Source organism: Rutilus rutilus, assembly GCF_951802725.1.
Source record: "Rutilus rutilus genome assembly, chromosome: 21".
Lineage (NCBI taxonomy): Eukaryota > Metazoa > Chordata > Actinopteri > Cypriniformes > Leuciscidae > Rutilus > Rutilus rutilus.
Genome location: NC_140226.1, coordinates 28,208,227 through 28,225,977, shown reverse-complemented (window position 1 = coordinate 28,225,977; position 17,751 = coordinate 28,208,227). Strand labels below are relative to the sequence as shown.

The following is a 17,751-nucleotide window of genomic DNA, read 5'->3' as shown; positions in this document are numbered from 1 at the left end:
ACAGCGTCTCTGCGCATTGAAAGGCTGTCACTGAGTGTTACGGCAACGGACTGTCTTTGAGTGAATCATTAAACCGTTCATTCAACGAACATGTTCAAAAACGCTGATTCATTAAAAGATAGATGTAATGAAACAAGGTGTTAATTATTTTTAACTTTGAGCTCCACTTTTCAAGGCTCAGCTGAACATCAATGTGTCGCATGCATGGGTAACGCTGAAGCTGATGCTGATGCTCACTTAATAGTGGCCAACATGGCATTGATTCAATGTGTGACACGCTGATTTTTTTCCTTGCACTGTGGAATGCTGACCACTGACGCCATTCATGGTAAATACCCTTAAACGTTAAAAGGATGATGATACAACAAATATTTCACTTTCCTTGGACACGGCAGCCTTTTCACGAATATACTGTATATGACTTGACTTTAAAGACAGACGCAGGTAATCGCACGCGCTCAGTTGGTCTCTCTAATTCACTGTCTGTTTAGGCTTAAGTGCAAATTAGGGCTGCACAATTTGGGGAAAATGTCATTGCGATAATAGAGGTCAATATTGCGATTGCGATATAATAAACAAATGGTTTCATGAGTCAACTTGCTTGGTTCTCAAGGAAAATAAATGCACACACAGATTAGTGATAATCTGCCTAAAGAAAAAAGTTCTTTAGTCAAGAGCAGTGAGTGTTTTTCTCTGTTCCCTTTGTTCTTTGATTAACTTTAGCGACAGATATAATTAGTGGCTACTGTGTACTGTCCCTTTAAGACCAGCCGCTGCTGTCAGAGACGCGGATCTCACACGCGCCTCATTCTCTCACGAGTCACAACTCTTCACGTTCATCACAAGACTACTCTTATGTTATGAAGATACTCGACAAAAAGACATTTTGGCATAATTGTGTGTGTTATTGTTCGTTCAAGCTCGAAAGAGAACTGTATTCTGGCATGCTGTTTTGTGCGCACGCGCGATATTAGCACGAGTCTTTCTGTGTGTCAGTCAGGACATTCACAGGCAGCGCGTTCATTTTGGCATACATGTGTGTTGTTCGTTCTACCGCGAAAGAGAACTTGATACTGGCGCGCGTCTATCTGTGGGTCGTGTGTGTGTGTGTGTGTGTGTGTGTGTGTGTGTGTGTGTGTCAGGAGGACATTCACTGACAGCACGTTCTTTTTTTGTCTTACCGCGCATGAATGGTTTAAAAGCATTTGCATGAATAAGAGCGGGATCATGTAACACTAGCCAAAGGATGCCAAAAATTAACAGATGCTGCGTTAATTGCGTTAACAGCGCTAATTTGTTTATCTTATTTGTTTAGCAGCATTTTGCGTCATATAATCGCGTAGGCTTGACATGATTAATCGTGCAGCACTAGTGCAAATCCACGAAGCCTCTGTACAAATCCCCATGATAAAAACAGTCTTGTTATCATTATTAACTTATTTAACATTCAATACACATGCACGAAGTTCAAAACAAGAAGGGTATAGCCTTATGAAAAAAGAAAACGCCAATATCTTGGTTGCTGCGGTTACTTGCATTCGTCTGCGGTTGGCTTGTCAGTAGCGCGATACTACAATATTGCGGTTATCGCAACAGCCCTAGTAATCAGTCTTTTTTTTTTTTTATTAGACCAATATGTGTTTTTATGTAACTGACTTAAAGCTGTGAACAGTCTTAAAGGAAAGCATTTGATGACTAACTTGTAAGATGAGTTTTAGCAGTTTTTGCAACCGGCCAAAAAAACGGCTTTTTGTTGTTGCATGTGGCAAACTTGAGGGTACAGTAGACCTGACACTTAAAAGAATAGTTGCTTTTGTTGACTTCTGTTTACAAAGCTCTTCTCTTTTCCAATTAGGTTGTTTATCTCACCAAGTATGCTGTATTCAGAGACTCGACCTACTACATTTTTTCTGTGGTTGCCCTTATTGTAGTAAGTGTCAATTTAATGAGATCTGTCAATTAAGTGGTACAGTAGAGAAGGTTTTGGAAGGAAAAATCCCATTAAGTTTCTCCACAGAGAAACTGATAATTAGCAATAATTCATAAAACTTTCAGGACAAATATACTAGGAGCTCTGAGCTTGTTAAACAATGGCTTAGAAGCCTTTATGAAGAAACTGGAAGTGATGCTGCCATTTGCTAGAGTGTTTTTATATGGACCAGTAACCACTCAGAACACAAATCCAAGATGCTGTTAAAGGGTTGGTTCACCCAAAAATGTAAATTCTGTCATAAATTACTCGTTCCAAACCCGCAAGACTTTCGGTTCATCTTCGGAACATAAATGAAGAACTTTTTGACGAAAAGTCTTACAGGTTTGGAACGACATGAGGGTAAGTAATTAATGACAGAATATAAATTTTTGCTTTTGCTAATTGGAAATCACAGCAAAAGATTTCAACAGTCCCAACAACTCCTATAAAGCATTTTGAATTATATGATGAACCACTGCCCTCCAGAACAACTTGTATATCTTTATATACAGTAATAGTTTGTAATAAGCCTTAAATATACATTTATTAATATTGATTACATAATATTGATATATAAAGACAAAAACATGCATCTTTGTTCACTTTTTTTTTGGCTGGTTGGTTTGGATCTAATCTTTGACTATTATTTTTTTGTTATTTAGTAAATATTTAAGTTATATTTATATAGTTTAGACTATTATTCATCTGTGAAGGAAATGCAGGAAAAAATATGTAATGAAAATTACCAAGTGCACTGAAATTCTGCTGCCACTCCATGATTATTTACAGACTGTTTATTTCTTTCAGTTTATTTACGATGACAAGATTTTGTGGTAAGTGAACCTCTGTCTGAGTATACCTTATCTTGACTGGTTGAAGGCAGAGATCTGATTGGCTTCCTCCTCTCTCTTTGCAGGTGGGAGAGTCTGGTACTGATTTTCATGTATGTTGGCTACATCGTCATCATGAAGTGAGTCCTCCTTTTTGTATATTCATTTAAACATCAGATTCTTTATTTTAATTAAAATAACCATTGAGCCTTCAAATATTTTTTTAATTATTTATAATTTACACATTCATTTTTAACTGTTTAAATAACTCAAGGAGTGTGTTATTGAAGTACTTACTCTGTGGTATCAGAATTTAAGGTATTGAATCCTTAATTTTAGCTGGTATTGGTATACTGACATGCTACTTTGAGCTGACTTAAGGTGCGGCCACTGTTCGTGTTTTTATTTTTTTATTTTTTTGGGGGTGAAATCCAATTGTTTCAACAAGAATCCTTGGGATTGGTAATTCCGTGTGAGGGCGAAAGATTTCCTCATGCAGATTTTGCAATGGTTCAAGTTGGTCATTCGACATGTCCACACCTTTGGAGTTTAGATTTGTTTAAATCAGTTTGTTTGTGTGTGTGTTTTTTTTTATATTTATTTTATTTATTTTTTAGGTTTAACACTAGCATTCAAAACTACTTTGCGGGGAAGGAAGACAAGAGTGTCGTCAATGGTAACACGGTCAGCAGCGAGATGGAGGATGGTAATGAATGTTATGGGCAGTTTTGCGATGATGCATCATGGCCGTTACTCAGCCCAGGTAAGGGTAACTAGACAGGCTTCCTCATGGGATAGCGACTAACCCTCTGCTGCTTGCAAAAAAGTTGGATCTTGTTCTCTTTAGATTAATTCCACGCTACTATCTGTATGTCTTCTGTTTGTAAAACCTATGCCAACAGCACTTACTGAAAGTGTAGCCATCTGACATCTCTTATGAGACGCTGACACTTTGCTTCCTTGCTGAATAACTGCGGTGCGCTTTCTGTTTCAGACCACAGTGTCCTGTAGTGCAGCTCTAACCGTTGTGCTGCGTGGCGGTCTCTGTCACCCCACTGCTGAAGCCTGTCTGTTTAGCCTTACTAAATCTGCCCTGTCTCATCCTGCAGTGTTCTGTGTGTGTGTGTGTGTGTGTGTGTGTGTGTGTGTGTGTGTGTGTGTGTGTGTGTGTGTGTGTGTGTGTGTGTGTGTGTGTGTGTTTCATGTCTTATTCCCAGTGCCAGTGATGCATCCTTCCATTCTTTTACAAAATGGTATCTGTCACTGTGCCTGTATAATAAGGTTTGTATTCATGTGTTCATTTGAGGGTTTTTGAAGATATCTTTTAAGGACAAAGGCAAGTGAAATATAGATATGGTACAGTCAACATTAAATCAGAATTGAGGATGTTCCTGGTCTTATTGTGCACAATATATCAGCATGTCGTTCCAAAGAAAAAATCTTTGTCTTCATAATCTTTGATCAAAATATAATAATTGCTCTGCTTCTAAAATGACTTTGCTTTTTGAGTGATGTCACCAGGCAAGCCCTGTTATTTCTTTTAAAACCTCTGTCATATCGAAACCACTTTGCATATATTGGCCTGATATTTATATGGCCAAAAAGATGAAATTCTGATAGCTTGTAGCTAAACTACAATATGTAAATTAATGTAAATAAATGAAATCTTTATAACAGTATAGCAGACTACTAGCATAAAATGGTTATACATATAAGTTGTGGCTTTATATCTCTCAATAATCTCTTGGTAAGATGATATGTTCAGCTTGTTACAGCGGGATGGATTCTGATTTGCTGTCAATGTTTTTATCATCCATCAGCTAGATAAAACCGTTCTGAAAGTGATTTGAATGATATTGTTTCTCTGTGCCATTATAGTTATAACTGTGGAGTGAACTCTGCTATTCTTTAATATTGTGAAATATTTTTAGAACTGTATCTTTTATAGTTATCGTCCTTGGTGTGTATCAAATGATACAGTAGGCTTTATAGGGTTAAATATCACACGGTAGTCAATACCGACATATTGCGACACCCTAACAACAATGAAGACTTGGTGGCATGAGATTGGGATGGGACTATCTGTTTGGCCAACGAATGGCAGAAACGAGTGTTTGGGAAACACTACCCCACCCCCCACCCCCAGCCCTTTAAATATATCTTTGGTCATTGTGTTTGTCGTTGTTGATAGTGTATTGGCAGTAGAGCTCTTCCTGTGATGTCCAGCTGTAATCTGGAGGATGGTTGAGATTTCATTTCATGTCAGTATTCTCTGTGTTGATGGTTTCTGACAGTATCCTGAGGGGCTCAGAGGTGGGCCTACAGTCTATCCCAGCAGGAATCAGTCTCTCACTGACAGACAAGACTTTAGATTGAAATTTGTGACATCCTTTTTTTTTCTTTTGAGAGTTTGGGTTTATGTGGTTATGCTGGTTTCTGTGCACCATTGTTGTGTGGATTTATTTATTTTTTGGTCTATTGGTCTCTTGGGCAGGTTTGACAGGTGCGTGTGTGTGTGTGAGTGAACAAATGCTGTACATGCTGTGTATTTTGGGCATGAGTACCATGTGTAGGTCCACTTACAAATCTTTTTTTCTTCCGTGTCTGCAGTAAAGCCCAGTAAAACATACACTAGGGGCTCTGTTGTGATGGTGGACGAGATGATAAATTCAAGCCCTCCACATTATCGGTTTCCCGAGGCCGGCCTCAGGGTCATGATCACCAACCACTTTGGACCCAAGACACGTCTGCGCATGGCAAGCCGACTTATCATCAACGAGGTACGAAAATACACCTGCTGAGTGAACACCTCTGAGAAAATAAGCTAATAATCCTCAAAAGTCTTTGGGTTACGGTGATTTTAACACAGTAATGGAAACGGAGTACCTCAAGCCCATTTTAAAAGGACAGTTCACAAAAAAAGAATTGCTCATCCTCATGATGTTTGGAACCTGTATTACATTTTTCTGTAGAACACAAGAGAAGATATTCTGGAGGGAAAAGAAAAGTAAGTGTTGTTTTGGACCCCATTGGATTTCATTATATAGACACAAACAGTTATTCAAAACCTCTATTTTTGTGTTTGACAGAAAAAATAAAACCATACAGGTTTAGAACAGCATGAGTGGAACACAATACATTACATTTGTGCCATTAAATTCGTCCATCTTACTTATTGTAGCTTTTTCAAACATCATCTTTTACTTGGAAAATGTCACAATACAGAATTAAATGGGTTGTGAATGCTGAATTGTTAAATTCAACCGGAATTAGCCTGATGTAAAATGGATGTATTCAGCTATTTTATAAGGGCTTCAAATGCAGCTCATCTTTTCAGAATTACGAGTTTGCACTATCCGGTTTATAATAGTGTAACTCTGGCAACCCAGAGGCTGGATTATAAACCAGTTCTGAATAGCTTATGCACCCGTCTTTGTTGGTTAACTCAGCACTGTGGAGATCTCTCATCAGGTAGCCCAGTTCTGGGTGTGAGGCTGATTAAACTGTTTCTATAAATATCCACATGCTGGCATTCAAAGAATTGTGTTAGAAATTCAAACCCCTGCTACAAAGACTGCTGAGGAATTTGATAGAGACATGTCAGCTAGTTCAGAAAGAAATGAGGCTGGGAATGGTGTTAAACTGATAGGCCTAATGGATGAATGTTGTGGAATGTTGTGTAACGTTTTAAGGGACAGATCACCCAGAAATTGGAAAAAAAGCTGCTATTTACTTTGATGTTTGTTTCTAACCTATATGTGTTTTAGAAAAATAGCATCATACTGGCTGGGAATAACTATTCCTTCAAAGTATCTTAATTGAAAAGTGAGATTGTGAGGAAGTGGATAAGAGTGAACTTTTGAAGCAGTTTTTGTTCTTTATACATGCAGCAGCAGCGGCTGGTGAAGACGGCCAATGGGGGGGACGCAGTGCTGGTGGCTGACCAGAAAGCTGACACCATGGAAAATGGCAACGTAGCAGAGGAGAAACTCTCTGAGGAGCTGGAGAGTGAGATGTCATCTCCTTTCAGCTTGCCTGGTGAGGCGACTTTAACACATTAACACATTGGATCTTTAACTGCATGTGGTGTCATCTGAAATACGTATACCTATTCTGCTCTACAAAGGCAGAAGACCTTAACTCGCTAGAGTGTGGAACTGAGGAAAATGACTTTAAAGATTTTTGTTGTCCCACCAAATTAAATATAGGTAGGAAATCTGTCAATTAGATGTTCTAGTAATGAAAATTATCTACATAAAAAAATCTTGAGTTCAAACTTGACTTTTGACCACTATTTTAAAGTTACTGTACTCTGCCTTTGTATTGTCAGCAGAAAGTGAGAAGTCATACCAAGGCAAAAGGCATTAACTTCCACATTATCAATATTTGGTTTCTGATCACTATTAACAAAATCATTATAGTAACACCTGTATAACATCTAGTGATCATGGCATTTATTTTGTATGATTTAGGCTTACTTGTAGCTATCTACTTATTGCAATCCTGTGCTTTGGTTGCATTCTGATAGCATTATTAATACATTAGACATGACAAAATACCTCCATAGTGGTAAAGACAAGGGGACTGGTTTATAGCGGTGGATCTGAAAGACGCATATACTTTCACATTCAGATAGCCCTCATCACAGGTGCTTCCCGAGATTCGTGTTCGGTGTCGTACTCCTCGTACGTTCATGAAAAACGCAGTGCTTTCCCCTTTTAGACTCAGTGGGGTGCGCATTCTGAACTACCTAGACGACTAATACATTTATTGCACAACCTTCTGTGTTCTGCGTCTTTTCAGTATGCGGTGGTTTCAGCTGTCTGTCCTATTATTGTGCTTGTGCACTTCGCTCGTCCCCCGATTTATTCCGGACGCTGTGATTGTAGTAATAACCCGCTTGTAACAGCTGGTCTGATGTTGTATGCACCAGTACACTTGTTGCTTCATTATTAAAGGGATGATTTGGAGTAAAATCAACCTAGGGTCCTTTGCACCTAGGGCTGGGTATCGTTCAAAAAATTTCGATACCAATACCGATACCGATACCTTGATTTCGATACCGGTTCCTGAACGATACTTTTTTCGATACCAATTTTATGAAATCCATTTTAACAAGATTACATAACACATTAACTCAGAAAAACTTTGGTTTTATTTTTTCAGTTTGACTCATGCTCCTTAGTCAGTGCACAAAGGAACAAAAAAAAAGCACAAAGGAACAAAATATTCCTTATACATACATATACATAAGGAACAAAATATTTTTTTATAAAGAGCTCATGCACACCAAAGCTGAATTTGTTAAAAAAATACAGTAAAACTTGTAATATTGTGGAATAGTATTACAATTTAAAATCTTATTTGAATATATTTCAAAATGTAATTTTTTCCTGTGTTGTCAAAGCTGAATTTTCAAAATCATTACTTCAGTGTCACATGATCCTTCAGAAATATGAAAACAGTTTTTGGAAACTGATACATTTTTTCATGATTCTTTGATGAATAAAAAATTAAAAAGAACAGCATTTATTTGAAACAGAAATCTTTTGTAACATTACACATGTTTTAAGGTAATTTTTGATCACTTTAATGCATCCTTACTGAAAAAAAAATTCTGACCAACACATTTTTGAACGGCAGTGTACATTCAGTAAATTGCAATATAAGCACTGTCAGAGTGATCAACAAGGTATCTCTTCATTTACCAGTCAAAGACGGAGCAACTTTCTGCTCTTATGTTTACTCCGTGCACTGTCAAGGGCTTCATCATATCTGTCGCGGTACCGGTCTTTGCAGCAATTATTTTACCGCAAATACTGCATCGCGCGCTGTTGGCATCGAGCCTGGAGAAATGTAGCCACACTTTTGATCGACTTTTCCACATCTTTAGGGTATTGTGAGTGTGTGTGCTCGCGTCTCATTGAGTATGTGCGCGAGTTTGTGTGTGTGTGCTCGCGTCTCATATGAGAATGTGCGTGGACAGTTTGTGTGCGCGCGCTCGTCTCATATGAGTATGTGCGCAGAGTTCCACCGTGTGTGTAGAGTTTGCGTGTATGTGGGTGAGCGACTTTAGGCGTGTCGTTGTGCATTTCATATGTATTTGTTTGAGCACTGACATTGACGAGTTAACCCCTTAGGTATCGAAATCTGGTACCGAAAAACAAGTAATTTTTCGATACTCGATAGTATCGAGGCAATTCGGTCGGTACCTAAAAAGTATCGAAATATTGTTTACTGCAATATACACCCACCCCCTTTAGAGGTTTATTTAGATTTTTTTTTGTGGAGGCTTAATTGGTGACATGTTGTACCATGTGACTATAGGGGGCGCTTTGGATAAAGTGAAGTTTTTCATTTCCTGGCCCATTTTGGTATTGCTGTACTTCACCGTGCCCAACTGTGCCAAGCCGCGGTGGGAGTTCTGCTTCATGCTGTCCTTCTTCCTTTCGACCCTGTGGATAGCTGCCTTCTCCTACATCATGGTGTGGATGGTGAGTTCCTTTGTGTATGTAAGCATCTGTATTTGGATACTGCTTTTTCCTGCATTATTTAATTTAATTTAGTATTTAAACATAAAAAAAAATTCTTAATGCAGGATATTTAAAATCTTAACACATCATAATCAGAAAGAGCTTTATTGCCAAGTGTGCTTGCACACACAAGGAATCGTTCTTGGTACTGAAGCTTCCAGTGCACACATACAAATGCAACATCATAGAAATATTGTAATAAAATTGAAGAATAAAAGTATAAGTATAAATACTCATTTAGGTTTTGTCATAAGCATATTTACAGTATTATGAATAATATGAATAAATATCAACTGGGTTTACAAAGATAAATATTGCACTTACAGGCATATGCCTTGGGAGGCATTTAACTGTTTAAGAGGGAAATGGCCTGTGTTGTTCCTGTGCCTAGATGTTATAGTGCTCAGTGACCTGAATCGCCGTCCAGACAGCAACAGTTCAAACAGGTGGTGGCCAGGGTGAATAGAGTCTGTGATGACTTTACCTGCTCTCTTTCTCACTCTGGAAGAGTACAGGTTCTGGAGGGTGGACAGGGGAGCACCAATAATCCTCTCAGCAGTCCGGACTGTCCTTTTGTAGTCGTCTTATGTCTGATTTGGTAGCTGAACCGAACCAAACCAAACAGTTATAGAAATGCATAGAACAGACTCAATGACGGCTGAGTAGAACTGTGTCAGCAGCCCCAGTGGCAGGTTGAACTTCCTCAGCTGGCGAAGGTAGTACAACCTCTGCTTAACAGAGGGCTGTTCAAACAGAGTCAACCCCATGAGCGTCTACACTACAAAAGCAATCTGGTTGAATGCGTTTTCGACTACCTTTTGGAAGTGGTGGAAAGTGGACAAGCTCAACTTTTTAGACTCCATTTACACCTGTATTAGCATTGTCTACTTGTGATTCGTTACACATCTCTTAATACCAGGTGTAAACAGGGCCTAAGATCCTTGCATAAGTCCCAGGTCTGTCGAGATGTTGCAGGATGTAATGCTGTCCCATGTTGACTGCATCATCTACAGGCCAGTTTTTTTCTGTATGCAAACTGCAGGGGTCCAGTGATGTTCTTCAGGTAAGCTAACACCAGTCTTTCAAACGACTTCATGATCACAGGCATGAGTGCGACAGGTTTGTAGTCATTATGTTCAGTGATTTTAGGTTTTTGGGGACTGGAATGATAGTGGAGCGTTTGAAGCAGCAGGGAACTTCACACTGTTTCAGTGATCTGTTGAAGATCTGTGTGAAGATAGGGGCCAGTTTGTCCGTGCAGAATTTTAAACAGGCCGATGAAACACAGTCTGTTATAAATAAATGGCGTTACTAACGGCGTTATCTTTTCCAATAACGAGTAATTAAACAAATTATCTTTCCCCTGTTACAACGCTGTTACTGACAATAAAATTTGGCTTAAATAACCTCTGATGATGACGTTCTCTGTAGGTTATAAAAATAAAACCCAACACTTGTTAAACGGTTTACTTTTGTGAGGAAGAAAATACTTCAAGTAGGTTACAGTATGTCTACCAGTTGTGTGAAAGTTTTATCATTTTAATTTGCACACACAGAGTATATGTATATATATATATTTTTTTTAACTTAAATTTCTTAAGCATAATTTATTTTTAGACTTATTTGTTGACCAGTTGTCATCTGTGCAATAAATATTAAAAGTTCTAAACCATCTATTGTGTTTTATTGTTCTACTATTGTAATGATATTTACAATAGTATATTGAATTTAATAGGTGTCTCTCACATTGTCCCACAGCAACATTAAAAGTGTAGATTAGTGTACAATGTTTTATAATAATAATTTATTCTATTTAGTTTCCATTTCATTCATTTAACAAATTTAAGTTATTTGACACATTTGAACATTTTATTAAAAAGTAACGCAACAGTTACTTTCCCTGGTAATTAGTTACTTTTTATAATGATGTAACTCAGTTACTATTTGTGAGAAGTAACTAGTAACTATAACTAATTACTTTTAAGTAACATGCCCAACACTGCCCTGCACACGTCCTCCACACAGGCCATAAGCGCAGGTTGCAGGACGTGTTGTTATATGTGTGAAATGCAGATCAGAGCAGGGGAGGGGTGTGACTGGGCTTTTCAAAGCTACAGTAAAACCCGTTTAGATCCTCAGCCAGTTGTCGATTCTCTATAGACTGGGGCAGTGGCCTGTCCAGACTGATGCCGGATTGTTTGGATGGATAACTGTTTTTTCATCTTTTCAGAGTAGCTTATTTTAGCCACTCTGATCTCCTTTGTCAGTGCGTTTCTGGCCTGGTTGTACAAGATTTTATCCCCACTTCTATAAGCATCATCTTTGGCATGACAAAGAAAGAACTTAGTTGTCTGAGTGGTGCTGTAAACCATGGCTTCTCATTACTGAATGATAATGTGCTAGTAGGAATGCACATATCTTCACAGAAACTGATCTATGATGTTATCGGTGGCAGCAGCTTCAAAAACATTCCATTCACATAGATTTAATGAACCACATAACATACTGTATTATAGCTGTATACAGTATTACTGCTATATGGACATTATTTTGATACTCATCTCTAACTGATAACAGAATACTTTCTAAATTGTAACATTGAAACAAGCATTTTTTTTGTAAAGCTGCTTTGAAACAATATGTGAAAAGCTCTATACAAATAAACTTGAATTTAATATGCATTAACTTTGACTGGCCTAGTATTTTGTAAAACAGTTTTATTTTTTCCTTAAATTTATTTAGACCCCTGGGGGGCCCTCGGACACCAGTTTGTAAATGTCTCTGTTTTGACTCAATATTTCTTTGAGTTTTGGCTTATTTTAGGTCATTCTGCTTGCAGGCATGTTACATCACTATTCCTTTAAGCATCTGCATTTCTTTGAGGTTCTCATGTGGGTTGCTGTGTGCAGGTCACAATCGTTGGATACACTCTTGGAATCCCAGATGTCATTATGGGTATAACTTTCCTGGCTGCTGGCACCAGTGTTCCTGACTGCATAGCTAGTCTTATTGTCGCACGACAAGGTAGTGTTTTGTTTGTTTTTGTTTTCTTACCTTTGCTTATCTTTCATCCAATAAGTTTATTGGTTAAACCAGTTTACTTTCCAACTCTGGATTTGTGTCTTTATGTGCTCAGGCCTGGGGGACATGGCTGTCTCGAACTCGATTGGCAGCAACGTCTTTGATATCCTGGTTGGGCTCGGCGTTCCCTGGGGCATCCAGACAATGGCTGTCAACTACGGCTCTGTGGTATCTGTCTTTGTCACTCCTCAACCATGTACACACACACACACACACACACACACACACACACACACACACACACACACACATTCCCACAAATACTGTAAAATGACCTTTTATTTTTTGTGTCCCATTTAGGTTCAAATCAACAGTAGAGGATTGGTTTACTCCGTTGTTCTGCTGCTAGGTTCGGTTGCTTTAACCGTGAGTAAATGTGAAGAACAATTCACCTCATAAATACACTACATGGCCAAAAGTACTATATGTGGTCCACCCTATTTTAGTTTTAGTTAGGCCTCCTAATTCCAGTGAAGACCTACCGGTAACTTCTGTAAATATTGCTTGTGTATATAAAATAAATACTCTCTGCACATTTTAAATTATACAGAACAGTATTTAAGAGAGATTCCTTTTTGAACTCTTTTGAACCTAAAGAACTTACTCCTAAGGGTCATTGGTTTTGGGAATCAGGCTACACTATTTGGATTTACTGCAGGGTCCTACAGGTCGACCAATAATGAATTTTACAGATAACAATAAAAACCTGGTAAATAACTGATTAATCCACTGATAGTCTTTAAAATCTGAAGAAGAAAACTCAATGGGGGAAAAAGTATATTTTGTGAACTTTATTACAAAATTAGCAATAATGACTTCAGAATGTTTTGTGATTATTACAATAAACTCTGTACAATAAAAAAAGTTATTGTCATGAAATGTACAAAGATCAGCCAAAACATTATGCCCACCTGTCTAATAAGCTGTTGGTCCTCCGTGTGCCGACAAAACAGAACAGACCCACTGAACCATGAATTCTACCAGACCTCTGAATGTGTCCTGTCACTGTGGTATCTGGCACCAAGACATTAGCAGCAGATCCTTCAAGTGTCGTAAGTTGCGAGGTGGAGCTGCCATTGATCAAACTTGTTGGCTCAGCACATCCTGCAGATGCTCAATCAGATTGAGATCTGGGGAATTTGAAGGCCAGGCCAACACCTTGAACTCTTCATCATGTTCCTCAAACCATTTCTGTACAATGTGTGACAGGGTGCATTATCCTGCGGAAAGAGACCAATGCCATCTTGGAACTGCAGCAATGTTTAGGTAGAAAATCCAAACCCAAAGTTTCCCAGCAGAACATTGCCCAGGGCATCGCATTTCCTTCCTCCCGTAACATCATTAAAATGTTCTGTGACTCGTGCCACAGTAGACCTTCTGTTGGCTCAGACTATACGGAATAGCCTTTGTTGCCTTCACGCATCGATGAGCCTTGGGAGCTCAACACCCTGTTGTCAGTTTGTGGTTTATCCCTTCTGGACCACTGTCAGTAGGTTCTCACCACTGCTGACCACGAGTACCCCACTAACCTTGCCGTTTCAGAGATGCTTTGACACATTTGTCTGGCCATAACTATATGGCCCTTGTCAAAGAGACTCGGGGTTTACTCCTGCCCATTTCTCTTGCATCCAACTTGTTGACTATGAGAAATGATTACCATCTAATCAACCCAGACCTTGATGTGACTGTTGACATGATCAACATTTTTCGCTTCACCTGTGAGTGGTCATAATGTTTTGGCTCATCAGTTGATAATTGGATAAATATATCACAGAAAGGCAGAGAGAGAGAGAAGAGGATTGTAGTCAAATTAACTTGTTTTTAAATTTATTTTTCAAATGTGTCCAACTATTATGAACCCATGTGCCCTCACATGATTGTTACACCGTTCATCTTTAAAACCGATATATTGGTCGACCGACTATCTTTACAAGTACAAGTACGTTTTTGCACAGCCACTAAAAATAGGCATAATGTATAAGATCAATCTTGTGTTTCAAATGAAGATCAAAACAAATGGGAAAATCTAGTTACTTACTTAGTTACAGTTCTGCTACAGCATGACAGTGTTTAGGTGTCCATGCTGTGCATATAAGATGTTTTGCTCTGACTTTTAACTCTTAATTTTGTTTCTCCACCTTCAGGTGCTGGGGATCCATGTGAACAGGTGGAGACTGGACTTTAAGCTGGGCGTGTACGTGCTTGTTCTGTATGTCATTTTCCTCTGCTTTTCCGTCATGATCGAATATAACGTCTTCACGTTTGTCAACCTGCCCATGTGCCTCGAGGAACTGTAGGCCAGGAGATTTTCATGGGCTTTGAACCAAAATACCTCCAGGAACCAAAATCACCAATGATTCTGCCGTTTCCTCTGTATAATCTCCTTACCGAGTCTCTACTGTTGAAGAAAACCACTGTCTCCCACTTCGCATTCACACCACTGTGATTCAAATGGAAGAACTGCATTTCCCAGAAGACTGTTGACTCTCTCCATCAATTCCAGGAAATGAAATTCTCCTTGGCAGCTCTCTTTAAAACTGGATATTCTTCCACTTCTGAACCTTGGACAATCACAATGCAGCTCGTAATTGTCTTTACCGGATTGTTTGGAGCTGGAGGATTCAGACTGTACACTTTTATCACAAACTGCACACACACAGCAATGACAGAGAATGCTGCTCATTCCTATATGCATTAGCAATCTACATTTTCTCATTTCTGTCTTCCCTTAAGACACTCTATGACATGAACATGAATATAATGCACTTTATATGTGGAATAAAACATCTATATCACATTAATTTATTTCCTCCAGTACGAAAAATGTAAGTATGTCCTTGATGAAAAAGATGGAACTGACATGAAGTCACTGCCCTCGGGCAAGAAAGTCATTCTCGCAGCTCGTTACACCCAAGAAAACTCTTGAAAATATGACTCGTAACAGATGTGAAGCATTTTCTGTTATGGATCATGCAGCAGGGGGCGAGATGTTCTGAAATCCTTATGAGCTGGACAATATATTTCCTGCTGAGAGCTTCTGGCAGGTGCCCAATGGAGAGGTTAGCGAAGGGGACCAGCTTCTGACACACCGAAACAGAAGCTCTACAATTAGATATGTTTTGGTTTCCCTTTATCATTCCAGACCTGCATTAGTGAATGGAACCAATCATAAAGCACACATCAAAAGCTGCTCCTCACCTCTCGTTCAGACCAGAGCAGACGACCCTCAGGACCGCTCTTTGCTTGTTTAGCAGTGTGGAAGATGAGACTCGCAACTGTGACTGCTTTAATATTTCGTACGCATACTGATTACATCACAGAGGATCCTGGATTTTTGCAAACATGCTATAAATCTGTGTTTGTTGTTTATATGTACATATAACATCACTGATCCTGTTTGAACTACTAGTGCTTCCTTACAGATGAGGGGTGGGGGGTGGATTTACACACGTGACCTAAGAGGCCACTTTTTCTTTATTTCTAATGCACCCGTACCTCCCTCTCTGGATCTTTATTGACGTTTGTCTGTAATGCATGATTTGACACAAAGAAGCCATTTCTAAAGCAGGGCAAAAGCTTTGTGAGCTCACTGTCAATGTCCCTATAAGGATGAATCTCAAGAAATTGTGCCCGGGTCATATTTCACCCTAAAATCAAATTATATTGTGCAAGTACAGTAATAACTAAAGTTTTAGGACCATTAAATACATTATATTTATTTCCATGGCAGTTAAGCACATTTTTAATCCCCAAAATATTACCATGATTTATAGATATTTAAAATGTAACTATATTTTAAATGCTTTTTTGTATTACGGTAAAAAAAAACATCTCATTACGGTTATGGGAATGAAATGAAACATGAAAATGTTTAGGGTTTTTTGCGTAATTATGAGGGTTTTTTTCCGTTGCCATGATGAAAATTACAGTAGTGAGGTGAAATGTACTTTGGAGTGAAATATGACCTTAACATGTTCTTGACAGGTCTCCTGAGAGTTACCCATAAATGGCAGCTACCGGACCCCTATTCAGCTGCTAGTGGGCTCAGGAGATCTGAACTTGAGCTTAGGGGGAACACGTTTTTGTGTCTTGTGTCAGTCGTAGAACCTGTCGTTGTCAAGTGCTAGGAGGTGCTGTTGTGTGTGCGGAACGACAGGTGTTGCAGTATTCGATGTACACATTATATATAATATATGCAATCTCAGTGGGTGAGGATCTGAGTATGGGGATTATATTTTCATAGTTTGTGAAAGCTGCTGAAATCGCCCACCGCTGTTACACAAGCATGCAGATTCCGTCATCTAATCTGACATCACATAATTGCCATTCTGTAGAATGTCGACTTTAGTTTATTGTGGCTTTGTGTTGTGCGGAATGACGGTGTTGTCTTGATGACTCTTTTCTTTCGTCTTTGTTCTGTGGTGTTTTTCAGTGGCGATCTGTACGATTACATTATTCAGCTGAAATAGATTCACCATATGCATAATGTTGGAGGAGCATTGAAAGCTTCTTTCTATGCCTGGTTACCATGTTATATAATTAAGTCTTTCTAGCATTAAATGCTGCCAGTAATTTAGTTTTTTTTTTTTATTATTATTATTTTATTTTTTTGTTCTGTTTGTTTCTCTCCTGGTTGTTTTGGGAGTTCTCTTTTTTCCCCTGTGCAATAGTTTTGTGCATTCATCTACTGGATTTATTTGAATCTACACTTATGATACTTGTCGGCACACTATCCTTATTGACTTTGTTGCAGATCATTTGTGCCATGCTTGATGTAAGTGCTACCATTTTAACTGATTTTCTTTTTTTTTACATTAAGTGTATTTTATAAACCTCTGACCTCTGGGGTGGTTTGATTAATGTTTCATCGGGTCACTTCGGATGGGATGTCTTTGTTGCCAGTTGTATAGCACTCTCACACGAGTAGTCTTATATGCACTCTCCGTTGTATGTCTCTTCAGACGACAGAAACTTAAAGGAAAATGCTTCAAATGACTCTGCCAGGCATGAATATGCACACGAGTATGAGAATTTCTAATGCAGTCTTTTGATTTATTAAAGACACATGCACAGATACATGCGCAACTGCTTCACAAGTGACCTGCTGCACTGTGAGTGGAACGGCAGAAGAAACCTTCTGTAAGGTACAGATTTAATGATTTTCAACATAAGACGTTGGTGTGTAACTTGAATGTATTGTCTTGCAAGCAATGGATGTATCCAACCAATGCATTTTAATGTAAAGCAATAATCTAAAAAGAATATGAATAACCATATGAATCATACGAATATTGTATGGAGAAAACTATTAAATTATACAGTTTATAAATGTTTC

The 17,751-nt window shown here is 38.6% G+C and overlaps 1 protein-coding gene across 2 annotated transcripts in view; it reads left to right on the top strand.

Annotated features, from left to right (window-relative positions):
* The window catches only part of slc24a4a (solute carrier family 24 member 4a), a 58,760-nt gene extending 41,011 nt beyond the window's left edge, over positions 1 to 17,749 (top strand). The window contains exons 8-18 of one of the 2 annotated variants that reach the window (XM_084393532.1): positions 1,856 to 1,930; positions 2,780 to 2,805; positions 2,889 to 2,942; positions 3,420 to 3,565; positions 5,413 to 5,582; positions 6,693 to 6,840; positions 9,130 to 9,296; positions 12,245 to 12,359; positions 12,472 to 12,584; positions 12,717 to 12,782; positions 14,561 to 17,749. In XM_084393532.1, the coding sequence (XP_084249658.1) occupies positions 1,856 to 1,930; positions 2,780 to 2,805; positions 2,889 to 2,942; positions 3,420 to 3,565; positions 5,413 to 5,582; positions 6,693 to 6,840; positions 9,130 to 9,296; positions 12,245 to 12,359; positions 12,472 to 12,584; positions 12,717 to 12,782; positions 14,561 to 14,713 (1,233 nt within the window). In that variant the 3' untranslated portion in view covers positions 14,714 to 17,749. The remainder of the gene's footprint in view (positions 1 to 1,855; positions 1,931 to 2,779; positions 2,806 to 2,888; positions 2,943 to 3,419; positions 3,566 to 5,412; positions 5,583 to 6,692; positions 6,841 to 9,129; positions 9,297 to 12,244; positions 12,360 to 12,471; positions 12,585 to 12,716; positions 12,783 to 14,560) is intronic. The other variant, XM_084393533.1, reaches the window with a different exon arrangement.
* The last annotated feature ends 2 nt before the right edge of the window (positions 17,750 to 17,751 follow it).